The sequence below is a fragment of the Colossoma macropomum genome, unplaced genomic scaffold, assembly GCF_904425465.1.
Source record: "Colossoma macropomum unplaced genomic scaffold, Colossoma_macropomum, whole genome shotgun sequence".
NCBI classification, from domain to species: Eukaryota; Metazoa; Chordata; class Actinopteri; order Characiformes; family Serrasalmidae; genus Colossoma; species Colossoma macropomum.
Genome location: NW_023494795.1, coordinates 4,977,313 through 5,005,263, shown reverse-complemented (window position 1 = coordinate 5,005,263; position 27,951 = coordinate 4,977,313). Strand labels below are relative to the sequence as shown.

Sequence of the window (27,951 nt, the reverse complement as noted above, 5' to 3'; positions counted from 1 at the left end):
TGACTGATTTATCTGTGTTCATACCCAGTGCTGTAGTTCAGTCATTGTGGATGAAGTAGCTACTTCACTTTTTTCGATAGGAGAAGATATAAAAGGCCAGTGACTGTAGTAAGACCACTTCTACAGCTTCTACACCTGACTAGCCCTTTGCTATACATGTGCTGTATTGAAGATACAACGGTTGGGTGTCAGTATTAAATATTCAATGAAATATTCAGGTTACTAAATATTTGCTCCTGGCAGATGCTTTGTTGTTAAGGGCTGTTGGCAAGGATTTAATTTAATGAATGATTTTTTAACATTTAATAGTACCATTGTTTCATCATTTATTTTACAGTCCTGTTAATTAACATTGTATACAGGGAAATAATATATATTTTAAGGTGCAAGTTTTGCAAGTGACTGGAATTCAGGTACATTTTTACACAAATGGGTACTAAATCAGTCTTGTTACTGTTTTTTTTACTGTTTTTTACTTTGTCCTCATTTTTTATTTAAGCCATTTGAAATTACCAACTGTGCTTGGCATTTTTTTCCTTCTCCTGTAAAGTTACCATTTGGAGATACAAGGTTTTATCCCATCTTTAACATAAGCAGATCACTAACAGCTGGTTTAACCTGCACAGCAGATAATTGACAAATTAATCAGTGTTTTGATTGAATTTACGCTCTGCTTTCGAGATCAGACAGGATGTGTCGGCGCTGATTCATTACATGTGTACAGTGGTGACTGAAAGTTTGTGAACCCTTTAGAACTTTCTATATTTCTGCATAAATTTGACCTAATGAGACAAAAATATTAGACATGGTCATTAATTTTTGACTGAAAATCTGACCTGAAGTTTTGGGTCAAATTTATGCAGAAATGTAGAAAATTCTAAAGAGTAAACACGCGCCACTGTAGCATGTTATTTTGGCTGCATTTTTTTTATCCCTGTTCTGTCTTTTAAGGGGCAAAAATGTTGAATATAGGGGGCATTTGCCCTGGATATTTCTAATGGTTATTATATTGAATTAAAGGATGCTATGATAATATGGCAAAAGCATTAATACTATTAAACACTACTATTAAATACTATTAAAACAGTATGAAATGCTACGTTTAAAGAAGTACATTACAGCTATAAAAACAATGATTTTTATTCATTGATTCACATACTTTCCCAAACTATATACAGTTATCCAGGCCTAATTAAGCTTTTTTGTGATGTCACTTTTTTGTGATGTAACACAATATTGATAAATATTACATTGCTCATCTCTACAATCTGACAAATCTTCATCAACTAGTCATTGTAGACCTCTCTCTGTCTCCCTTAGAGCTTTAATAGCTTTAAAAAGACCTGAATTTTTGGTTCAAATCCAAGTGCAACCTGTTAACTTGTCCCAGTCTAATCCAAACCATTTACATTTACATTTGTGGGGTTTGGCAGATGTTCTTATCCAGAGCGACTTACAGTTTGATCATTTTACACAGGTAGGCGAAGGTAGTGATAGGAGTCGTGCCCAAGGACTCTTATTGGTGTAGTGTAGGGTGCTTGCCCGGGCGGGGGATTGAACCCCAGTCTACAGCGTAGACATATTACCCACTACACTGTACCAACCTAGGCAAACCACATCGTCAAGTTTTGAGCAACTGAGCCTGACTTTTTGTCCAAACTCAACCCTTTAAGATCCAAGTTTTCACTCAAAGTGCTAAATAAAACCTCACGTTTTTAATGATCGGGTTAAATTGCTGCGTAGCGACAATAATAGCTGTCATTTGATGGAGTATAAATACAATATTATAAAATAATGATGTATAAAACTGTCTAAAATTCATGTTAAATTCTGATTTAACATTTTTTTTTATCAAGCAATGCTTTTGATCAACATCCCAAACATTTTTAGACAAATTTTGTATACTACACTATTCTCACGCTATATAATGAGATGTTAGCCTCCACCTGTTTAATGTTAAAATTCTATTTTTGCACCTAGAATGTTACATATAACTAAAAATATATATATTTTCGGCCCAGCATATTAAATATAGACATGCTTTTGGCTGCACTGCACTGTCCACTGTTGTTAACTCTCCAGTAAGCGGTAATGTCAAAACGTTCCTAGTGAGCGCGAGAAAGACGCGTAATGACGTCACCAACTAATCGACCACTAAATTAGTTGCCAACTAATTTGGTCGTCAATTTTAGTCGACTAAGTCGAATAATCATTGCACCCCTATTTTGGAATAATAGTAACACTGATGACATCACTTGACTTCCTTTTACCTGTTTTCTGAGGATCTATGAAGAAAAGCTCATGGTGAGTCCACTGAGTCTTTCAGTTATCAGACATTTTCTCATTTAGCTCACGATTTCATATGAAGCTTTTAGCTGAAGTCACTGGTGTGACCGACTTTATTCTCAGGTAACTGTGAAAAAATAGAACACAAATGGATTAAATGACATATTTTAGTGGATATTGATGATTGACAACATGTGGTTTGATGCTCTGTAGCAGCCATTTTGTAAAATGCACCGTTCATGAAAAACGTCACTGGTGTTACCTTTCTTATGTGTAACACCGATGACGGTCAGTAACACCAGTGACTCCTATGGAGAGATAGAAAAGTGGAATCACCCGTCTCCAGCGTGTCAGATTAGAAATAGCTCAAAGGTAATGAAAGTAGAGAGGAGGATATAAAGTAAGGAGTAAAACTACAGCAGGGGGGGGAATTTGTTAAAAACAAGAGGAGCTGGAGTGTGAAATTTGCACCTCACACACACTTATTCAGGTTCTAGTCTCTCTCCCTCACACTCTTTCCTTCTCACTCCAGTTTCTGCTCCCTCTTTAGCTCTCGGCTCAGTTTTAGCTCCCTCATACCCCTTTTTTCACCTCTCGGCGCTTTTAGCATCTCCAGCCTTTTTCAGCCAGTTGCCCTTCTGGCTCTCTCATTTGAGTGTTTTTTGAGACCCCACCCCCACCCCCACTTTCCTTGGCTCGTCATGATGAGTCCTTTCCCTTTCTTCCTGACACACACTCCCTCCCTCGCTCGCTCGCACACAAGCACTCGCTCGTCTCTCTCTGTCCTTGTTAAGCTCGTGTCACAGGTCATTATCTATGGTAGCAGGTGCTGCTCTGGATCATTAACTAAGCTAACACCTGCGTCTCCTTATTCTCCGCTCTGCTCTGCTCTGCTGTGTGTGTGTGTGTGTGTGTGTGTGTGTGTGTGTGTGCGCACTGACACATCTGTGTTTAGGGGTGTGTTTATATTGGAATGAATAAACCACTTAATCTCAGAGTCATTTGTGCAACATCATGTGCCCGTGTTAATAAGTTGCCTGAAAGCTCTCAAGTAGCCTAGAGCGGCTTCTCATATCAGCCCTGGATCGAGTGTTTGTTCATCCTGAATGCGGTTCAGATGTCTCGATTTTTCCGCCGCTGAAAAATCACACGATTTTGCGTGCGCTGAAATAACGCAAGGAATAGTAAGTCTTAATTCCTGTACATGCGTGACGTCCTAAATACCAGTTAATAGCAATAACAATATCAACAACATTGATTTGCAAGTTTTAAGGGCATGAATTTAACTTAACAATAAATTGAACCTAATAATTGTACCGCCTATGGATGAGTTAGGCCATCAGAAGCAACCAAACACCCATGTGTGATGCACGCAATGACACAACCACAACTAACTGGCAGTCTGTATGTATGAATACATGATATTATAAAATAACGATATGATAAAACAGTTGGTTCTCTAAAATTCAGTTAAATCTGATTTACCAAATTTATTTATCAAGTATAGCTTTTGAACAACATCCCAAACCTTTTTAGACAGGCGACTCCAGCGTGCCAGATTAAAAATTGTTTGAAGGTAACGAAAGTAAGAAATAAAGTAAGGACCTGCAACTAACTGGAAGTCTGGCACACTGTGTTCAGCGCTCAAACCAGAAGAGCCTGAAAAAAGGATTTGACAAAGCAAAATACAGACCTGGAGCTTAATTTGTAGCAAATAATCACAATTTAAATTGAAGTCACAATATTGGCCAGACAAATTGCATAGATATTTCCCCAAATGGTTCAACTCTATGCTAGAGCCCTCATATGTTGCATAGTAGAAAGTGGTTATTGTATTTTATGATATTATTATGATGGAGCTTTCTACTGCTAGAATTCACAATGCTAAGGCTTCAACAATCCAAATATGGGAAACTCTGGCTAGTAATGTAATTTTAACCCCTTATAATAAAAGAAGCTGAGCTCACATTTTTTTTTCCTACTGAAAGTTGAACCAATTTCCACAAATCTGAGCTATAAACTGGATCCCAGATGGCGTCTCTTCAGTGATATACTCTAAAAATTATTTTTATAAAAAAATAAAAAGTGTGTCTAAGATTTTTGGCTTTCAGCGGTAAATTGTAAGCAGAAAAAAAATAAAAATAAAATAAAAATTAACATTTATTTTCAAGCAGTTACTGAATAATTTGCCTTACAATTTGGGCATGTAAATTCAGATGGAAAAAGCAAAATATACCCTGGAGAATAAGAGGTTTTAATCTCTGTTTTCATATGTGTGTATATATGTACAGTGCCTCCAAGTAGTATTCAACCCCCTCCAGATCAAATAAGTTAGAGCCTTCAAACTTTGAGCAAGAGTAGCATTTATTAACAGATGCCTAAATATTCCAAACAAAAATACAAGTTGCTCAATTAAATTATAGTACATTTTAAACATCAAAATTAGGATCAATTATTCTTCAACCCCTAGGTTTAATATTTTGTTGAATAACCCTTGTTTGCAATTACAGCTATTAATCATTTTTTAAAAGACCTGATCATGCCGGCACAGGTCTCTGGAGTAATCTTGGCCCACTCCGCCATGCAGATCTTCTCCAAGTTGTCTAGGTTCTTTGGGCATCTCTTGTGGACTTTGATCTTGAGCTCCTTCCACAAGTTTTCAATTGGGTTAAGGTCAGGAGACTGACTAGGCCACTGCAACACTTGATCTTTTCCCTCTTAAACCAGGCCTTGGTTTTCTTGGCCGTGTGCTTGGGGTCATTGTCCTGTTGGAAGATGAAATGACGACCCATCTTAAGATCCTTGATGGAGAAGCGGAGGTTTTTGGCCAAAATCTCCAGGTAGGCTGTGCTATCCATCTTCCCGTGGATGCGGACCAGATGGCCAGGCCCCTTGGCTGAGAAGCAGCCCCACAGCATGATGCTGCCACCACCATACTTGACTGTAGGGATGGTATTCTTGGGGTCGTATGCAGTGCCATCCTCTCGCCAAACACCCCAGGTGTGGTTGGCACCAAAGACCTCGATCTTGGTCTCATCAGACCAGAGAACCTTGAACCAGTCTGCTTCAGAGTCCTCCAAGTGATCAGGAGCAATCTTTAGACGGGCCTTGACATGACGTTTTGAAAGTAAAGGTACCTTACGGGCTCGCCTGGAACGGAGACCATGGTGGTGCAGTACGTTACTTATGGTATTTATTGAAACCAGTGTCCCCACCGCCATGAGATCTTTCCGGAGCTCCCTTTTTGTTGTCCTTGGGTCAGCCTTGACCGTTCGGACAAGCCTGGCCTCGGCACGGGAGGAAACTTTGAAAGGCTGTCCAGGCCGTGGAAGGTTAACAGTAGTTCCATAAGCCTTCCACTTCAAGGATGATGCTCCCAATGGTGGAGACAGGTACGCCCAACTCCTTGGAAAGGGTTTTGTACCCCTTGCCAGCCTTGTGACCCTCCACGATTTTGTCTCTGATGGCCTTGGAATGCTCCTTAGTCTTTCCCATGTTGACCATGTATGAGTGCTGTTCACTTGATTGGGGTTAACTCCAAATGTGTAAACCTGCAAAATCTGCAGGGGGTTGAATACTACATATATATACTACTTATATATATGTTAGTAAGGGTATGCACACATAAAAGTGCGTCTGTCTATGTATATGTACATGTACATGTGTTGTACATTGATGTTTTGCTCTAATAAAACAGTGATAAATGTGTAAACCACATTAAATTAAATAGAGGGTTTTCTTTTGGAGGAATAATTTGGAGGAGTAATATTGCGACATACTGAAGTATAGGTTATTAAATCACTTGGCATATCACAAATCTTGAAATATTGCTGTGCAATCATACGAGGACTCACGTGTTGTCATATGTTAGATTACTTAATGACCTTGTTTGAGCCGAACGTGCAGTAATCTGTGTAGTTTTCTTGATGCTAATTGGTGTACATGAACTTCATTACTTGTTCACTACATTAGCCTTGTAACTCCAGTAACAAACTAAAGAAGCAAACTTCAATCTTGATTTGGTGAAAAGGGGAGGGAGGGATAGATTGTATTAGATTTTTCTCAAAACTATTTATTTCAAGCGCACAACCTAATTCTCAAATAACCTTCTGCATGGAAATGTTGACTCGCAGCTCACTCAGTAAATGTAGTGCTGATGCAGGAATGTTGGGATCAAGACCACCGAAAATAATCCAAACAAACACGGATGTCGGACAGAGAGTTTGGGCTGCTGACCCGTGTGACATTCGCTGAGCCCCATTGGCTGTTTTTTTGTGTTTTGTTTGTTTGCTTTGTTCGTAGACTGGAATAATTTGGACTGCAGCGGTGTCATTATCTTAGCAGTGAAGAGCCAATTCATTCTGTTAACACAGCAGATGTTACCCTCCAATCACTCACAACACAGCTGTGTGTGTGTGTGTGTGTGTGTGTGGTGTGTGTGTGTGTGTGTGCGTTTAGGCTTGCAATCTGTTAGAAATGAGATGGTATCGTTTAAAACCCTGGCTCTTTACATTGTAGTGACCTTTTTAGTTCTGCTAATGCGCTTTAATGTTTTGCCTGATCCAGCATTCTCCTCTGTTGATATCAACTGTCTGGTATCATACAACTGTTTCTTGTATCTTGTGCTTTAAAGTGATTTTTTGGCCAATTATCACAGTTTCTCCCTTTCCCCAAATAGAGTCACCAAGACAAGGGGTTGACCGATATATTTTCTTCTGGACTGATACTGATTATTAATAAGCGTGGAAGCTGATATGAAAACTGATGTGGGAAGCTGATGTTTATTTGCCATAAATTTAGTTTATAATGTGCAAATATGTAGAAACACATTTCACCAACAAAGCATGTGTTGATTGGTTGCACTTGACACATCACACTTACTGTATTCAGGCTGTTAGTAAGGTTCTGTGTGGGGCTTTGAGCCAGAAGGGTTTCTTTCGGTCGGTCATGTAACTGCATTCAGCAAGGCACAAGCTTGCTCCAAAGTCTGGGGCTGTGATGAAATCTCTGGGTCTCTCTCTTTCTCTCTAGGAGGTAAACTGTGGTCTCACATCACCAAGTACCTTCATCAGGGTAGTCCAGAGGAGAGCTTCGACATCCCCTTCATCCAGAAGACGCACACGGCGGTCTTGCGCTCTGCTGAGCATTTAGACCCAGCCTTGGCCAGCTCGGACAGCGCCGGCTCTCAGCCCAGCCTGGAACTCCAGGAGGAGGAGGATGAGGATGAGGGTGCCGCTCCACGAGGCCTTCCCCAGCTGAGCACCCTGAGCTTGGGAGAGGGTGACCTGCAGGGCCCCCTGCCTGACTCTGGAGACACCTCAGAAGAAGAGTGCACCAACAGCTACCTGACGCTAATCAACGAATACGAGCAGGTAGGGGTGTAAAATCGCATCGATCAGAAGCGAGTGATTCATCTGCCTCGATTTTGGAGGGCTAGAGTGAAGCATAGTACTTCTAATATTAATAATAATCACAACAAACAGTTCTCATGCTGCACTTACGTTATGACAGTAGATGGAAACTGGATGTTCCAGCGGCAGTGGCACTGTACTGCAGCAGGCAGTGAAACGCTCCGTGAAGATTTCGGTTTTCCCAGCCGGTTTTCTAACAAAACAGAATTGAATCGATTCATTGTGAACTTATAGACGAAGTCCAGGTTACTACAGTTATTACTGTGCAATTCGTTCTTCCAGTTATTCTCCAACATACTCGAAGAATCTAATCGAATTGTGGTGGTGGAATTTCATGATGCATCTGTTGCAGTCGTTTGCTTAAGCACTGTAATCAAATCAATTCACTGTGAATTATTTGCTAAAGAATCTTTGAATCATTTTCTAACAGATCGTATTTGAATCGATTCATTGATAACTCGTAGCTGAAGTCCAGGCGTGCTGTCCGTGTACAACGGAACCCAAACTTCAACAATAAACACAACAATTTAAACATTAGAATGTGTTCAAAGCACTTTTAGGATACAGTAGTGGCTAACAATCATCCTGCACACGGGCTAGAATGCCAGCTATTGCAGAGATATAAGCATCACGGCAATGTTGTCATTTGTGTACTGTTGCTATTTACATCCCAGTGGCAATAGGCAAATGCAAAGTTACATCAGGTATTGTTTTGATTGGTTGCTGTAGTTGCCGAGTAACATATGATTGGTGAAATTTGAGATTTCATAAAGAACTGCATCACTGAAATCACCAAAAAGAATTGTTGAGTCATTTTCCAATGAATCCTAATTGAATCAATTCTTTGTGAACTGTGAGCAGGAGAAAGTGGAGCCCGAGACTCTGGGTGAGGAAGAGGAGGAGGGCGCTGAAGAAGCCGAGGAAGACTCCTGCATCCTCGGAGGCGAGGGTTCTGACATCGCCACGGGGATGTCCAGGTCGTCCCGCACTCGGTCCTTGATAAGCGGCGACAGCTTGTGCTCTCCAATCACGGCACAGGAGCTGCGATTCTTCACGGAGGAGGAGGATCTTAGTGACCCGCCCACTCTGGACTCTCTGGACCAGTCAAAACGCTCCCCAATGGAACTCTTCCGCATCGACAGCAAAGACAGCGGCGACATCTCCAGAGCCCTGTTCTCCACCTCTGACTTGGGCTCGGAGGTCACGGAGGTCACGGAGGACCCCCTGGAGGTGGGCGAGGTTGTGGAAGTCAAAGATCACGTGACGGACCTCTGGCGCTTCGACAACGATCAAGGATCTAACGAGTCGGTGCCTGTGATCTCTTTCAAAGAGGCCATGGCGGAGGACGAGGGAACGGCCTCCTGATCTTTTGGTCAACCTGCCCGGGGTTAGAGGGGTCACGGGGGTCACGGGGGTCACCATGGACGACTTGGAGGAGGAGCTTGTGGCGGCGGGTGTGGCTTTCGCCGTAGAAGCCAAACCATCGCCTAAATTCGGCAAACCCGACGTGCTGCAGCTAGGAGAGGAGGCGGGACTGGACCTGTCGGTCAAGGCAGATGACGATGGGGATGGTCCGGCCTTCTCTAATTTGCATAAAGAATTGAATGCGGATGTACTTGAACAGGAAGGCCACGCCCCTTCCATTCACAGTAGTGCAGAATCTCAGACACTTTCTAGCTCTCGGTCTCCCTCCAATCCACTCGCTCCGTCACCACAGTTCTCTGATTTGCTGCACTCCACTGACCCGAGGACTGAGTCCAGCTCAACTCAGCCGCAGCTGCCCTCAAGGTCGGGGTCTGAGGTCACAGAAGGGTCCCGGGTTGAGAGGGAGGGGAGGAGTGTGTCAGAGCTGTTCCGCGAGCTGGACGAGCTGGCTGAGGTGGCGCTGCACACGCACATCCCGGAGACGCTGGTCAGGAGCTGGGCCGTGGACATGCTGCTGGCCCTCGATGCTCTTCATCAAGAGGGCATCATCTGCAGAGACCTCAACCCTAACAATATACTGCTGAATCACAGAGGTACACACACACAGCCTGCTCTCACAATGTGCTGCTGATCCCTCGCAATGCAATTTTCGATATTTGTTGTCGTTGGAGAAAACAGTGCATCTCCATAATGTTAACTTTATACTAGACTTAACAGATTTCCAAAATGGAGAGCATCTTAAACTTAACGTCAGTTTGTCACAGAATTCCTTGTCTTTTTGTCATGAGTGCGCTCAGACTAGACGACAAGGCAAAGAGATAGTATAACACACACAACGAGTTTGGGCTACGAATAAGATCTCAGAACTCCCAGATCTCCTGAGAGATCACACGACGCAAACTAAAAGCTAAACCTACTGGACTGGACCTGTTTGTGCTTTTATGCGGAGCGAAAGCACAAACCTGGGGTTAATATGGGGTTGAGAAACGCTGATAGCGCAGTGAGAGCTGGAGAAATATTTCACTACAAACTGGCAGCTGAGCTGAAATTGTAAAGAGTGAAGAGTGTTTTGACATCTGGATCCAACATTATAAACATGATATCAGCTCTTATCTGCCTGTGTTTTACACGCAGCTCCTCTGTCTCCGCTACGCTGTTCAGGCTTGTCTCTCCACCTGTTTCTCCGCTCTTCTAACTCTTTGATTAGCTGTTGTTTGAATCACTCACTGGCTGTGTTTACATGCGAAGATTTTTGCCAATCCGATTGAATACAATCGGATTCCAGACTCAGACTGAGGTGTTTATATACTCACTCTATTCAACAATTTGATGGAAGATCTTCGTTTACATGCTCACTGCAAGTAATCCGAAGCAAAATGACGCGCATACGTGGAGTAGTGTTTAGAGTAAACGTTACCATGACAGCGAACATCACGTGAGGTCCAGTCCGCGTGAGATGAGTTTCCAGTTGACGCACTCGTGTTTTAATTGCTTTAAAATGATGTCAGACTCAGGAAAACGTGCTTCACATGTACTTATTAAAGAAGTTCTGAGACACATAAGCTGGACGTCCGTCCCACCGCCGTCTTTTAAAGATCAGAGCATAAACTTCGCCTCCTCTGCAGACCAGCTTCTGCTCCGCCATGTTGAACGTTATAAACTCTCACTATGACGCGACGCACATGATCAGAACGTATTTACACGTTCCGATTGGGAATGTAATCAGATACAGGCGTTTACACGGATATTATTCTTCTATTTAACCGATTATTTAGAAGTTTACCCAGCTCGTTCAGTCGGATAGAAACTGTATTCTGGATGGCCTCAATCGGATTAGACTATTCCGATTGAGGTGTTTACATGGACATATTCTATTCCGATTGAGCTATTAGTCGGATTATTAACGGATTATTAGGCTGCATGTAAACGTGGCTACTGAGTAAATCTTTTTCACACTACAGGTCTCATGAGCATTTTGAGTCGTTAATGTTGAACACGTTTGATAATATCGGAGGGTCTCTGCTTACTTCAGAGGTCGACTGGGGGGGTTAAAGATTCACTTGTTTTTCCTCTCACACTACCAGATCATCCGCACCGCCGGTCACCTCCCGACCTGAAAAATCACTTCAGAATGTGAAAATTTGTCGCAAAGGACAAATCAGGGTTAAAATCGGGCAAAAAAACGTGTAGTGTAGGCCCAGCCTAATGTTCATATTCTGATGGAAGATTATAAAAAAACAAGAATTTTGTCTTTCATATAATATATGTCAAGTCATGACCTATTATGACCAGAAACGTGAAAAAAAAGACCAATTTGGATTTCTGGTTGACTTTAAAGGGATTGTTTGTTCAAAAAAACCAAATTCCCAAAATTTCCTTTCCACAAATGTAGTTGATCAGCCAAGACATGTTTGGCGTCCGAGGTTTGCGTCTTTAGTTTTGCACTGACGAATTTGCACAAGGATAGTTTAGCTCACAAATCATTTAAAGACAAGAAAAATAACAGCAGGAAATTCAGTGCTAACCACTATAACTGCAGACACAGTGTAAAAGCAATGGTTTTAGCTGAAGTGTACATAATTTTCTCCTTATTTCAAATGTAGTTGATCAGCCAAGACAAGTTCAGTCTGAAATTTGCGTCTTTGTTTTCACACTCGAGCTACGAGGCTAATGTAGCTAACAAATAAAGCATACAGCTAATTAGCATTGTGTGAACTACATGGCTAAACCATTGCACACTCGCCTCAAACCGTGTGGAGTTTTTCCCAATGTGTCCCAGTTCAGGGGCTGCATCCTTCGAAGGCTGCTTAGACCCGCGAAGGCTGAACTGAAATCTCCCCTGCTGATGCCGGCGTATTCTCGAATCTTTGCCGGCACGCAGTGAACCTTGGGAAGTTTTGGCTGGTGAAGGATCCACCCGTTGGATCCTTTGTTGCCATGGAAAAAGAAGGACACATTTCTCAGCCACATGAAGGAGACTTCGAACAGCCTAGTCGCGCTGCTGTGATGCAGTCGGCCTTCAAAGCCCCTGAATTGGGACGCAGCCCCAGACTTTCTTATGTGGTTTCTGATACTGTATGACGGACTTCGAGATGCCTGCTGCTACTGTTTTAAGCTGCGACGCTCTTTTAGTCCACTTGTATAGATGCAGTAGGTGCAGATATGCAGTTTGTACGATGCTACTTGATAGGATACAAGCTTCCATTTCATGTTAGCTACATTCTTAAAAATGATGGTTCTCCAAGGGTTCTTTAGTAAAGAAGATGGTTCTATATAGAGCCATGGACACTCGAAGAACCCTTTGCATGATTAAAGGGTTCTTTGCATGGTGAAATCGTTCTTCAGATTATTGAAAAATGGGGTGTAGATGGTTTTATATAGGATCTTTTTGTAAAGGGGTCTAGATAGCACCAAAAAGGGTTCTTCTCTTGTTATGATGTCAAGCTTGTAGTAATAGAAAAGCCCTTTTTGGTGCTATATAGAACCATATACAATACATTTTCCATTAGTCTGAAGAATGCAACGGCCCTTTAATCATGCAAAGGGTTCTTTGAGTGTTCATGGGTCCATAAAGAAACTTTCTTTACTAAGAACCCTTAAAGAACCCTTAAAGAACCTTCATTTTTAAGTGTGTATTTTAGCCTCGAGGCCAAAGATGTTTTGTGCTGACCAGTCGAAACAGTGTTTGGCCTCCAAACATGTCTTGGCTGATTTGACTACATTTAAAAATAATTTTGTAAATTAATTTTTTTTGCTTTTACACTGTGTTTATACTAAAAGTGGTCAGTTCGCACGTGTTGTGTGTCCGGCTGTTGTGTTTCTTGTCTCTGAATTGGCTGTTGTGTTCGAGCGATTGTATCTGCGCCTCCCTCTGAGGGTGAGATCTCCTGCTCAGAGATCAGAGCGCTAATAGGGTCCAATGGTTAATAACAGCATTACTGCCAATGACACAGCGCTAGCACTCAAACCACAGCAATTACATCACAGCATCACTGCATTACTGCTCCCTCTTTCAGCGCGAGAGAGAGAGAGAGAGAGAGCGAGAGAGAGAGAGAGAGCGAGCGAGAGCGAGCGAGCGAAGAGTGGGGGCAGATTCATTTCATTCTCAGGGCAGATTGTAATTTTGTTACAGTGTTTTAGTGGAGATGTAGGGTAGCTTTCAGTTTAATTAGCCAGTTTATTCTCTCTCTCTCTCTCTCTCTCTCTCTCTCTCTCTCTCTCTCTCTCTCTCTCTCTCTCTCTCTGTCTTTCTGTCTACATTGCTCTCACTCTTTTTCTCTCACTGCCCCTTTACTGTCTCTCATCCTGCCATTTACACCGTCTGTCGTTCTGTTTCTGTCTTTCTCTTTCTTTCTTGCTCTCTCTCGTACTTTCTTCCTTCCTCTCTCTCTCTCGCACCCTTTCTCCCTAACTCTTTTTCTGTCTCCTGAGCTGTCTCGGACTTTTTCACTCATTCTTTCTGTCTCTGCTTCTCTCTCTCTCTCTGCTTCTCTCTCTCTGTCTCTCTCTCTCTTTTCAGTGTCCATCTTTCTCTGTCTCTTTTTTGCTTTCGCTAATTATAAGACCAGTAATTAATAAAAAAGGAGTTGTGACTAATAGAATGTATTTTAAATTCAATAATATCTCTCTCTCTCTCTCTCTCTCTTTCTCTGTCTCTGTCTGTCTGTCTTTCTCGCTGTCTCTCTTTTTCAATGTAGCTTTATTGGTATGACTGTAAAGTCCAGTATTGCCAAAGCAGTACAACAGTGACAACAATGACAACAATAACATCATGAACATATAATGATAATATTATATCAAATAGTAACAATAATAACAACAACATTGTTGACTATGGTAAAAGAAAAAATGGTGCAAGTTATTGTAAAATTATTCATTATACAAATTTGGGAGCATTTTTTTTATTTATACATATGTGTACTGTTGGAGGAACGTGTGAAGAATGGGGGAAGGGGGGTGGGGGTCAGAAGAGATAGATAGAAAGAAAGGCAGAAAGAAAGGCAGAAAGAAAGAAAGAACTTTATTGATCCCAAAGGGAAGTTGCAATGTTTCAGTAGCAAGACATATAATTTCACATAAACTTACATATACTATGCAGAAAATAAAAATAGACATAAATTAAGTATAAGAGTAGAAATAAATTATATCTGTTTGCATATTTATATGGCATATGAGACAGATTTGTTGTCTTTACATGATAAGCAGGCACTGAGTAGTATGAGGTAAACTAAAAGCACGAGTATAACTAGGAGTTGCAGCGATATTACAGTGTAAAGTGTGCAGTGAAAGTGTCTTTACAGTATCAGTTATGATATATTGCACAGTGTGTATTAATCGGAGAGGAGATACAGTGATGTGGTTCAGCTCAGTTCAGACAGCAGGAGATCAGTACCGTCTCTGCAGTAAGGAGACTCGTTGTAGAGCCGTATAGCAGTGGGTAAAAAAGACCTCACATGGTGCTCTTTAACACAGTGCTGTAACAGTCGGACACTGAATGGGCTTCTCTGTTTATCCAGTGTAGCATGCAGAGGGTGTGAGGTGTTGTCCAGTACGACTAACAACTCATTGAGCGTCCGCTGTTCTGCCACAACCTCCAAAGAGTCCAGCTTGACTCCTGGCAACAGAGCCAGCCTTCCTAATAAGTTTGTTTAATTAGTTCAGAGCACTTTTCTTAATGCTGCTGCCCCAAAACACAACAGCACAGAATAAAGCACTCACTACAGCAGACTGGTGGAGTGTTCAAAGGAGCTTAGCACACACACCAAAAGACCTCAGCCTCCTCAGGAAGTAGAGACGGCTTTGGCCTCTCTTGTACGCGGCGAGAGCGTTGGGGGGCAGGGGTGGGGGTCAGAAGGGTGGGCGTATGTGGGGTGGGGGTCAGAAGGGTGGGGATATAGAGAGGGTGTGTGTATGGGGGCGATGTTACCCACTCTCTTTTAGGCGGTGACATATTGAGCAGTGAGGGGGGCTGTGTGCCCCTTTCCAAGGATTATTCGTAATTTTTTAATTTGTGTATTTGTTTCAAAGTTTGGGATCAACTTTTCTCTCTCTCTCTCTCTCTCTCTCTCTCTCTCTCTCTCTCTCTCTCTCTCTCTCTCAGGTCATGTGGAGTTGACGTATTTCTGCAGCTGGAGTGATGTGGAGGACTCGTGCGATCCTGACGCCGTCACTAAGATGTACTGTGCGCCAGGTTGGTCATTTCTCACATAAAAGCGTTTTTTTTTTCCTTCCTTCCTTCCCCGAATGTAGTCGGCTATCCAAGAAGTGTTTAGTGTGTGCTTCTTTAGTTTTTCACCAGAGCTACAAGGCTAATGTAGCTAACAAGTAGTGAAAGCTTATACCTGATCAGTACAGCATTCTGTATGTTTGGCGTCTATAAAAGAAAAATATGGACCCAATTCAGGCAAATGTATTGCTGCTAGTACTGTTGCAGCTATGCAGTGTACTTGTGTCCGTGTTTATAGATAACACTGTCCCACACTAATGAAAACCACATAGGCAGGTCTGTCAGAGATCACTTAACAACTCAACACAAGATTAGACACAAGTCTGTGACGACTGACATGACGTTCATGCCGTGCTAATTGGTGGGGTATAAGCTCCAATTACTACATTGGCCTCGTAGCTTTGTGCCAAACTGAAGTTGTGTGTAAATTGTTACCCAGAGGGATGTATGTTTTCTCTGACCCTTGAGTAAAGTGAGTTTTAGATTTGTGTTCGTAAGACTTTATGAAGCACTATGGCAGTGTAAAGTCACTGTACTGACAGAGGTAAATTGATTTTCTCTGACTCTCATGTAAATTGAGTTTCATTTTGTTTTTTATAAGATGTTATGAATCCTCCTGACTAAATACTGAAATGAGTTGTGTGTATTTTATTTTATTTGGCTCTTAAAATGAACAGCTTATGCAATTGTTTCTTGAGTCTTTCCTTTCTCCTTTGATGGTGGTTTTATAAGAAAATGCCTTTGCATACACAGTATTCAGTCCTCATTGAAGAGCTTTCCTGATGTAGGATTTCAGGCCATTTTATGTCGACTTGGGTTAAAACTTTTGTCAGGATTAAATTATCCTGTATAGTATCTTAAGAATTGCATGTGATGGACGAGTCTGGGTTTGGCGCATGCCGGGAGAACGTTACCTGCCTGACTGCACTGTGCCCACTGTAAAGTTTGGTGGAGGAGGGATAATGCTATGGGGTTGTTTTCAGGGGTGGGTCTAGAGCCCTTAGTTCCAGTGAAGGGAAGTCTTAATGCTTCAGCAGACCAAGACATTTTGGACGATTCTATGCTTCCAACTTTGTGGGAACAATTTGGGAAGAACCTTTCCTGTTCCAGCATGACTGAGCCCCAGTGCACAAAGCAAAGTCCATAAAGGCCTGGCTGGGTGAGTTTGGTGTGGTAGAACTTGACTGGCCCTCACAGAGCCCTGACCTCAACCCCACTGAACACCTCTGGGATGAACTAGAACGGAGATTCTGAGCCAGGCCCTCTCGTCCAACATGAGTGCCTGACCTCACAGACACTCTTCTAGATAAATGGGCGGAAATTCCCACAGACACTCTCAAAATCTGTAGAAAGCTTTCCCAGAAGGGCTGGAAGCTGTTATAGCTGCAAAGGGGGGGACAACTCCATATTAGTGCCTATGGGTTTAGAATGGGATGTCGTAATGTGCAGGTGTCCCAATACTTTTGTCCATATAGGTCGCGTGAGCTGTCATGCGTTACGCTGACAATGGCGTGTGCGGAGGGCCATTTTGGTAGCATAAGGTGAAAGGAGGAGACCTAGCTGGTGGGATTTGGACCTGATCTAATTGGAAATACACAAAATCCAATAAGATTATTATATTTACCAAAAATTGCTTACCTAGTGTTGGATGAGTATTTTGATTCATTGAAATACTCACAGAACCTCATCTGGAGCTGTGTTTAGGCTCATGGGCGTATTGCGATAAGCCAAGATTATGATAAGCCAAGATTGCCCTAACCATTAACAAACGATATATTGTGCAGACCTGTTGTAGAGATGAGTTTATCAAATGAAACACAGCTGGTCTCCAACTTACACCAATAATGCTTGATTTTCTTTCACAATTCTGATGAAACAAGTTCTTAACAGTGGAAAAAATGCTAAAAATCAAGAAGCATTATGTTTAGCATGGTAAACGTGACATGCATGACAATGGCGAATGTGTTTTGGGTGGTTATGTCTGTCTATCTTAGGACACATAAGATCTTTTGAAGCAATTTAATTTTGTTCAGAACCATCCAGAAACCAAAGCACTGCTTCTGCTTATGGTAGGATTTAATAAAATATCTGGATACCGATTAGAAACACTACTTTCAATTCCCAAGATGTTTCAGTAATTCCAGCAAAAAGGCATTCTGGGATTTGGAGAGGTTCCAATGCGCACGCATACAAACCGTAGTGCTAGCAGTCATGCTAGGTGGCTTAAGGATGCCCTTTTAGCCCACGGCACTTTTAATAAGTATGAAAGCAGGATTTCTGAGACTCCCAAAGCTACGCGGAAGCTACGGAATCTCTACCATATGGTTCGATCTGGGTTAAAGGCCTGCAGAGTCTTCAAACGAAGTGAATGTGACCTCTCAGGATTAAACTGGGCAGAGAAATGATGGTGTGTAGTACGGCTGTCGTGACTGCTCAGTCCATCTTTTGAACCTCTGATTAATTGTTAAAATAAATGATAAAGTTACTTGTGAGCCCCAGTGTTTAGTCAGTTGTGCAGTTATTTGGTATCTTCACTTTAATGTAAAAGAGAAAGGTCTTCACGATTTGACCTGTTATTATGAGGAGATGTATTTTTAGCCCTACGTTGATGCACACTGCCCATCAAAAGTTCCGTGACGCCTTGTTTTGCCAGGAAATTTTCAGATCATTGTTTGATTTTCACTGTTACTTTTAACCTCTTCAACTCCTTGAGACCACCGGTGGTTCCAAAACGCACTTCGTCATATTCTTCATAACTTTAATATTTCATAAGCTACATTCACAAGGTGGCGGTCATATGAGAGCTATAACTGTCTTCTTTCCAGTCAAATAGATGGGTGATGTAATTTTAAACCCTTATAATAAAAGGGTTCACAGTTTTTTTTCTACGGAAAGTCGACCCATTTTTCCACAAATCTGGGCTATAAACTATAAACAGATGGCGTCTCTTCAGTGATCTGCTCTGTAAAAATTATATTTATAAAAAAAATAGAGTAAGCGTCTAAGATTTTTGGCTTTCAGCAGTAAATTGTAAGCATATAGCAATATGTGTATGATCATAAAACACATGTTTGAGGGGAGCTTTTACAAAAACAATAAATAAATAAAATAAAAATGTACATTTATTTCAGATACTGAATAAATTGCCTTACGATTTGGTCATGTAAATTCAGATGGACAAACCAAAATATACTCTGGAGAATAAGAGGTTAAATTAAGAAGAAAAACACCTTTGTCGTCATAAAACAGTATCAGATTTGTGACAAATTACAAAAAACAAAAAAAAAACAAAAACAATAATAAAAGCACTTACCAAAGCTAGGATACCAGGAGTCATCAGAGCACCTTAAATGTGTCTCAGAATGCATTGTGTGCATAAATTAGTTGGAATTATGATCATACATTCGGTCAAAGCACATTTTCCCAACACCAAACTATGTCAACCTAAATAATCACTGTGTGGAGACATTTTCAGCTGATATAACTGCTTCATGAGGGAGGGCCTGGCTTAAAATGAAGAACACCTTAAATTCAGGTGTGCAGCCGGGCATGGGTTTCCTCCCACATACCGTCAGGCTAATTGGTAATACTAGATTGATCTAGGTGTGAGTGTGGCTGTATGTGTCTGTGTGTCTGCCCTGTGATGGACTGGCTACCTGTCCAGGGTGTTTCCTGCCTATCGCCCGATAAGCGTTGGTGGGCGTGTCTAGGTAATTATGGAAATGAAGGAACTGTATTGAACAAATGTGAGACGGTGAACAGTTTGACATGCCTACATTGGCTGTGTTTACATGCAAAGATTTTTGCCGGTCTGATTGAACACATTCCGATTATAGATTAAGATTGAGGTGTTTACAATTTACAATGGTGTTTATGCTCAATCTACACAACAATCTAAAGGAAAATCTCTGTTTACATGCTCACTACAAGTAATCTGATCCAAAATGACGTGCGTGCGTAGAGAACCACTTAGTGTAGATGTCATCATGACAGTACTTGTGTTTTTAATTACTTTAAAATGATGTCAGACTCAGGAAAACGTGCTTCACATGTCCTTATTTACATGGATATTATTCTTCTGTTTAACGGATTATTTACAGGATTACCCACCTCATTCAATCGGATAGAAACTGTATTCCGAATGGCCTCAATCAGACTCGTCTGTTCTGATTGAGGTGTTTACATGGACGTATTCTATTCCGATTGAGCTATCAGTCGGATTATTAACAGATTTTTATTCACATTTAAGTCCAGGGAATAACCTGAAATGCAAAGATGGCTCGTTTGAAAAGGGTTCTATATAGCACCAAAAAGGTTCTTCTATTGTTACGATGTCGAGCTTGTTACAATAGAAGAACCCTTTTTGGTGCTATTTAGAACCCTTTATAATTCTTTATAAAACCATCTACAGCACATTCTCCATCAGACTGAAGAACCCTTTCGCGAAGCAAGGAACCCCTTAATCATGCAAAGGGTTCTTTGAGTGTTCGTGGTTCTATATAGAACCATTTTCTTCACTGAAGAACCCTCGAAGAACCATCTTTTTTTGAAATGTGTTTTGCTGAATGTATGAATTGAGAAGCCGTTTATTTATTTTTGTGTGAAGAATCTGTGTGAATACCTGCTCATACGTCCATTAGGTTAAGATCTGATGACCGTGAAGGCCACAGCACACGATTTTACATCATTTTCATGCTCATCCACCCATTCAGTCACCCTTCATTGCCTCTGTATGGGAGTATGGTCATCCTGGAAGAGTCCACTCCGGTCAGGATAGAAATGTTTTATCATAGGGTAAAAGTGATCACTTTTGTATTGATTTGCAGTGACCCCTCTCTTTAAGGGGACATAAGGGGACTAGTGGATTCAAAACATGCCAGCAAAATGCCCCTCACAGCATAACATCTTCTCAGGTCAGGCTGATACATCAGAGGTTTTTTAGTACTTTTAGACAACAGATGAACATTAACATGTGCTAATGTGCCTCTAGAGGGAGCCACATCACTAAATTGCTGAACTCTTTTAGTCACGGATTGAATGTGTTCACTTTCTCTAAACTGTCCCTCCTTCACGCTGGATTTACTGACCACTGATGCTTTGTGTGCTCTTTATATTTTCTTTATTTTAGCCTTTTTTAAGGTATAGATTCCTATTAACAGAGCAAGACCTTAATGAGATCTTCATGAGAGACAGCAGATATAATAGTGCTACTGTTTGTTGTGTGAGGGAAGAAAACGGAGAAAAATAAACAAGACCTGTTTTATTGTTATATTAGAGTCTTAATGATGTAATTTGATTATGGAGGTATGGTTTTGTTCTCCTGGCTTGAAGCTTCAATAGAAACGTTACAGCTGTGCTGGTTCAAACAGTGATCCTTGCTTGGTTGAATGGATGTCTCTCTCTCTCTCTCTTTCTTTTTTTTTTATCTTCTCTACCTGTATTTCTCTTTCTCCCTCTCTCTTTCTCTCACTCGGTCTCCTCTCATTTGCTCTCTCTTTCCATTTTCTCTCCCTCTGTATCTCCCTTTGTCTCTTTCTGTATTTTTAACTTCTCTCCTTTATTTCTCTAATTAATTCTCTCTTGCTTGGTGGCTGTCTGTCTGTCATACTATCTCACTCTCCCTTCCTCTTTCTCTCTCTCTTTATCTCTCTCTCTCTCTGTACCCCACCCCCCCCATTTGTTTTCAGTGAATTTCAGTAAGCTTTATTCTTGTGACCATGTTTAGTTACACTATTGCCAAAGCGTCATTAAAAACTAATACTAAGAAATATGATGACTGTCAATTTCATTAGAATTAAAAATAAAGAAGTGAGAACAGGAAGAATAGCAGTCTGGAGTTCAGATATTAAAAACTAGAGGGGAATAAAATTACACTCATACATAAAGGTGTTTTATTTAGGCGTTATATTTAGCTCGCTCTCTCTCTCTCTCTCTCTCTCTCTCTCTCTCTCTCTCTCTCCTCTCTCTCTCTCTCTCTCTCTGTCCCTCTCTCTGGTTATGCTATGCTGACAGATTTACGATGCTGCCCATTGAAGGAACACAGAGCGTCTTTCTCCTTTATTCCCAGATATTAAATGATATTTTTTTCTACTCTTATTTTTTGGTTTTTAATTTTAACTGGGTTCTTTGGCTCTTTGCCTTGAAACTGTTGAACTAGAAGGAAGTTTTTACAAACACTTCTGCTTCATAGGTATAGTTGAAGTCTCACACACACACACACACACACACACACACACACACACACACTGTGTGGAATACTGAGGCTTATTTTTAAAGAGGTGAAAAACAGAAGGGTGGAGGAGGAAGAGTGGATTATCAGTGTTTATTTGACACACCTGCACAAAAACACACTTTCCACTCTCCTCACTCTATCGTCTCTCTCTCTCTCTCTCTCTCTCTCTCTCTCTCTCTCTCTCTTTCTCTCTTTCTCTTTCTCTCTCTCTCTCTCTTTCTCTTTCTCTCTCTCTCTCAAGCTAAATATATATAAAAAAATCGTGTATCTCCATTTTTGTCGTTTTCAGTTTTTGACATAATTTGAAAATGCCCGTTGTCCTTTATATTGTCTGTACATTCCATTGACTTACATTAAAAGTAAAGTACCTTTTTTCCTTCTCCTGTAAAGTTACCATTTTGGAGATATGAGGTTTTCTTCATTTTGTGGATCAATAGTGTTTATTTTATTGAATAATAATGTTTACACAGTGTATATTGGAGTGTTATAAAGTATTAAGTGCATTATAAACTGTATGACAAAAGGTAGAGCCTTTATTCATTCTGAAGGTTAATTTTATAAGAACTCCTTTCTGGATTTAGTTTTTTTTATTAGATCTCTTGATGTTCTACAGCTTTCTCAGACATTGCAGAATTGTGTGCATTTATGTGTGCATGTACCGTCATATACGAAAGCTTGAACACCCCCAGTCGTATTACGTTTTGTTGATTTTCTGAGTGAAAGTAAGTCAACACATTCTACAAGGAAGCTACCTGAACATGTATTTTTTCTTATATAAATGTACAGTTTCTGTTTATTTGCTGGGTTTAACACACTGGGAAGAAAAAAAGACAAAATATAACGTTTTCACAGGTCATATTTTGTGTTTTTGTCTTGTTTTTTAAGGTTTTGATATTTAGCAAAAGTAAATTTAGCAAATGAACAGTATTTGTACATTTGTTTTAACTTTTGTGTGTGTATGTATATATATGTGTGTGTGTGTGTGTGTGTGTGTGTGTGTGTGTGTGTGTGTGTGTGTGTGTCTTGAGGCACTTCTCCTGCGGTGTTTTACACCACTGGCTGCTTCCTCACAGTGACAATAGAGCGGTTCTTTAGGGAAATGAAACGTTTCACCTGTTCCTCCAGCGCCTCTGTCTGAGGAGAACATCACTTCCCTCTCAGGCACCTAAACGGAACAGCAAGCAGCAATGGCTTTCAATCACACACACTCAGAGCTGCGGTCATTACGATAACATGCATCACACACACCCACACCGAGCCTGCATGTATGAGCGAAATATGGGAACTTGCTCCTTCTCACTCCCGACAAGATTACTGAACTACTCAACAACCGATTGTTGAATTACTTGAAGTGGCTCTAACCACAGGCAGGTTAGAGGGAACTTTTATTGGCCCAAAATGAATGGAGGTCAAAGGAGGCCCTACTTTACTGAGCGGGACCAGATTTGGAATAGCCATGTAGTGACATTAACAAAAGGAGACGAAAACATTTAGATACCACTGAGAAAAGGTTAAGCAACACAAAGTCTCGATGATGTTAGAAGATGATTTGGTCATGGATTCTTGCTGTAGCTGTAAATGCCTGTCAGTACAGAATGTAAATCCAATGTAAATGTAGGCTAATCATCACATAAATAGTGTCGTAAAATAATAACATAAAAAAGCTGCAGTGTAGTTTCGCTCAGCTGGCCATCCTGGGAAGCCTTGCAGTCTGGAAAGGGTCCTTTGCCACGGACGAAGGTCCCTGTCAGCCTAGGAGGCCTTGTAGCTGTTTTGTAGTGTCGCTCAGAAAGCCATCCCAGGAAGCCTTGTAGCCGCGATGGAGCTTTGATCAAGTGGTCAGCCCAGGAAGTCCTGTAGCTGAGGTGTAGTGTGGCTCTAGCACCCAGCCCTAGAAGCCTTGAAGCTGCAGTACGGTGTAGCTCAAGCACCTGACCCGTGAAGCCTTGTAGGCGTGGTGTAGCATCATTTAAGTGGCCAGCCAGGAAGTCTTGTGGCTGACGTGTGGTGTAGCTCAAGCACCTGACCCATGAAGGCTTGTGGTCATTTAAGTGGCCAGCCAGGACGCTCTGAAGCTGAGATGTAGCACTGCTAAAGTGGCCAGCCAGGAAGACTTGTAGCTGCAGTGTAGCGTCGCTCAAGTGACTGGACCAAGAGGCCATGTAGCTGCGGTGTAGCATCACTCGAGCACCCGACTTGGGAAGCCTTGTAGCTGCAATGTAGCGTTGCTTAAGTGGCCAACCCGGAAGCCCTATAGTTGCAGTGTAGCAGCGCTCAAGTGACTGGCCCAAGGCCACGTAGCTGCGGTGTAGCGTCACTCAAGAGATTGGCCCAAGAAGCAATGTAGCTGCAGTGTAGCGTCACTTAAGTGGCCACCTGGGAAGCCCTGTTGCTGCGGTGCAGCATCGCTCAAGTGACTGGCCCGAGAAGCCACATAGCTGCGATGTAGTGGCGCTCAAGTGCTTGGTCCTGGAAGCCTCGTAGCTGCGGCATAGTGACACTCAGGTCTTGAGAAAGCCACATAATTGAGGTGTATTGTTGCTCAGGTGGGCTGGCCCTGGGACCCACGCAGTAGCTGCAGTACAGTATTGCTCAAGCAAAAAGCCTCTGAACCACGGGGGGGAGTCACTTCCGACTGCCGTCTCAGTCAAAACTGAGGCGAACTTTTCGGCCAGCGGGGAAACATCAAAACATAAACAAAAAACGGTACAAAACACGAATGAAACTGACGTGAAGCGATATTGCGCAGTGATGTGTGCTCCATCACTCCCAAAATGATAGTAATAACTGCACTTCTAAGGGTTAATTACTGTAGGTGGTAATTTTTTGTACATAGTTTTGTGCATTTTTGATACATTTCAATCACAAATTCCTGCTGAAGACATAAAACTCATCATGAGCTAAAAAATAAGCGTAGGGTTCAAGGACTTAAGAGCCTTCACTTCATTTTTGCTGTTTTTAGTTGCTATAAAACTCTGTATCCTTTTGTTTCTTTTCACTCTTTTGCTCCCTCCACAGTCTCTCTCTCTCTCTCTCTCTCTCTCTCTCTCTCTCTCTCTCTCTCTCTCTCTCTCTCTCTCGTCTCCTCTTGTTTGTTGTGCAGTATAATGGTTTCCTTCCCTGGAGTCTCGTAGACATTAATCCTTTGTGATGACAATCGACCTTGCTGAGAGACTTCTGCGTGTGTGTTTGTGTGTGTGTGTGTGTGTGTGTGTGTGTGTGTGCCCAACATCACCCTGAGCCACCCCCCATCTCACACATGCACACACACACACACACACAGGTACAGCGCGAGTCTGTTTGACGATGATCCTTTAGATAACGCTGTCACAACATCTCTGCAGCGTCTTTTCATGAAGCAGCGCTGCTCAGTTGCAGCGGTGGCCTGCAGGGGGCTTTCAGCCTGACCCTCAGCACGCTAACCCCGGCTGGAAGAGAGCGGCTGAGGGTGGACCACGCTGGGCCTGTAGCTCCAGGCAGTGGCTCTACTTGACTCTGTGCTGGAGGAGCTGGTGAGCCATCTGGTCCCCCTGCTGAAGCCCTAAAGCCTTGGAGCTGGAGCTGAACCCCCTGTCAGTCTCAGTCTCAACTCTTCTCCCCCAGGACCCCTAAAACAACTCCTGGGGGAAAAGCGCTCTGCCCGGAGCTTCGGCCAGAGGAAGGACGACTGCACCTTCAGAGAGGGATGCGTTTCAACTCAGCTGACTCGGAGAGCTCCACTTCCAAAGTGCAGAAGCAAAAAGTCCAAGGACACACTGGGGGATTGAGCGTAGTTTAAAGGAATAGTTCTGATTTTTTCCCCCCTTACCCAAATGGAGTCAGCCAGCTGAGACATGTTTGGTGGCTAAAGTTTTTAGCTTTTTAGGTTTGTGCTGGAGCAACAATGCTAATGTAGCTGACAGTTAACAGAAGCGTATACCTCACAAATAAGCATTGCGAACATTTTGCCTTAAACCGAGTCGAGACTTTGTGGTTTCTGACGCTGTATGACATACAGTCATCTACAAACCTCAGTTCCAAAAAGGGTGGGACAGTATGTGACGTTCTAATAAAAACAGAAAGCAGTGATTAGTGAATGCAGTTTGATCTGTATTAAGCTGAAAACAGTACAAACATATTTTATGAGCTTTATTTTTTATCCGTTTCTTTATGTTCTTATTGAAAATATACGCTCTTTCCAAAATTCAACTGCAACTGGCTGTAACCAATTCCAAAAAAAGTTAGAACAGGCCAGTCTATTGTTTGCGCTCTCTGATTACACAGCTATGATGTAACGTACCGAATGTGGCTTGCCATTTTCATTGAAATAAGCATGGATGTCCCTAAAAAGATGTCATCTAGAAGGCAGCATAAGTTGCTCCAAAATGTGTACATATCTTCCAAGTTACTCAGCCCACATACACTAAAACGACCTCATAGCATGACAGACGCTGGATTTTGAACTTTACACTGGTAACAGTCTGCATGGTCCTTTTCTTCTTTGGTCTCTTTGGTCCAGAGAACACGACGTCCACCATTTCCAAAAAAACATTTGAGACAGTTGACGTATTAGACCACAATACACATTACCACTGTGCAGCTGTCCATTTTAGATGAGCTGGAGCTCAGAGAGATCAGCCACATTTTGATATATGGCTTCCACTGTGCATAGTAGAGTCTACATAGTGCGTAATACGATTTGTGGATGCAGCATTTTAAAAGCGTTGACAACTTTTTGTCAAAGTTTTCCTGAGCCCACGTGGTGATTTGCATCAGAGAAGCATGATTGCATCAAAAACAACAACTAAGGCTGTTTTCCTGTGACTGCTCAAACACTGCTGCCCCTCAGGAACAAACACACACAGTACTCTGCAAATGTCTGAGACCACCAACTACAAAATGCAACCAACTTCTGATACTGAACTGGAAAATATCCTTGCAGATTTCTTTGAAAAGCAAGGAAGACAAAGTGTGGATGCAATAAATACCGAAATTGATTGTATTTGGTTGTTTAGGCCTCTGGTAATTTTCCATTGAATACATTTTCTGCTTTTTTCCCAGATGCTGAAAAATGATTAACTTGTGCTTAATGGTGTTTTGACAGGAAAATGAATAATAAAAGGGTAGTTTCTGACTATTTCAGGGTAGATTTGTTACGGGACTGAATCAGATCCATTCTTTTTCAGACATTCAGTGCGCCATTTCTAACATGGACAGTAGGAAACGATATGGGAAAGTGCTTTTCGTGCAATTTTGGGTTTGAAAACCATTTGTCCAGTGCTGTCTGAATGCTAAGGTCAGGTGTATGGAGGTCTGTCCTTGCAGTTGGTTTTGCTGTGTGTTGAGTGTAGTAGTTGACCGTTTTATTATGTAAATCGTCTGCTTTACAAAACAAGACCTTCTGTTCCTCTTCATTTGTTTGTGTGTGTGTGTGTGTGTGTGTGTGTGTGTGTGTGTGTGTGTGTGTGAGTGTGAGAGAGAGTGTGAGAGTGTGTGTGCGCGCGCGTGTGCCCACTTGATTTACATATTCCTTTCTTAAGAAGTGGGAAACAGCCACTGAAAAAGAGAAATGGTTTTCCAGCGAAATGTTTCAGGTTTCATTTTTTAAACCTGTCCTTAACCGTTATCTGTCTCTCTCTCTCACGGTTGGCGTCTTTGTCCGTCAATCGTCCAGAGGTGGGCGGGATTTCTGAAGAGACGGCAGCTTGTGATTGGTGGAGTTTGGGAGCACTTCTCTTTGAGCTTCTTACTGGAAAGGTAAGACGGTGAAGTTTTGATTGTGATTTTATCAGAGAAGGAAAAAAAACCTCCTTAACCTAAATGTATGTTAATGTTTTATTCAGTGTAATTTGGCACCACAGCACTGCTGTGTCTGATCCACTCAGACCAGCACAACACACACTAACACACCACCACCACGTCAGTGCTGAGAATGATCCACCACCCAAACGGTACCTGCTCTGTGAGGGTCCATGGGGGTCCTGAGCACTGAAGAACAGGGTAAAAGGGGGCTAACAAAGTATGCAGAGAAACAGATGGACTACAGTCTGTAACTGTAGAACTACAAAGTGCACCTATATAGTAAGTGGAGCTGATAAAATGGACAATGAGTGTAGAAACAAGGAGGTGGTCAGAATGTTATGTGTGTGTGTGTGTGTGTGTGTGTTTGTGTGTATATATATATATATATTTAAATGTATTAACACCTGAAACACACTAGCACATTGTATTAATGCTTTTTGTTTACTAAAGTTGCTAATAAATAGCATTAGTGGCCAAACTGACTTTTCAAATGTGTAAAATTGAAAATTAAGTTGCCTATTAAATAACATGAATCAAATAAAGTGGTCCATCAACAGTAAGAGGCAAGTAGCTATTTAGCACAATGAGTC

At 41.8% G+C, this 27,951-nt stretch overlaps 1 protein-coding gene across 1 annotated transcript in view; it reads left to right on the top strand.

The window, feature by feature from the left end:
* The window catches only part of rps6kc1 (ribosomal protein S6 kinase polypeptide 1), a 55,775-nt gene extending 28,333 nt beyond the window's left edge, over positions 1-27,442 (top strand). The window contains 5 exon segments of the mRNA XM_036581259.1: positions 7,318-7,658; positions 8,559-9,050; positions 9,052-9,715; positions 15,223-15,312; positions 27,234-27,442. Coding sequence (XP_036437152.1) covers positions 7,318-7,658; positions 8,559-9,050; positions 9,052-9,715; positions 15,223-15,312; positions 27,234-27,328 — 1,682 coding nt within the window. The 3' untranslated portion in view covers positions 27,329-27,442.
* Positions 27,443-27,951: the final 509 nt, after the last annotated feature.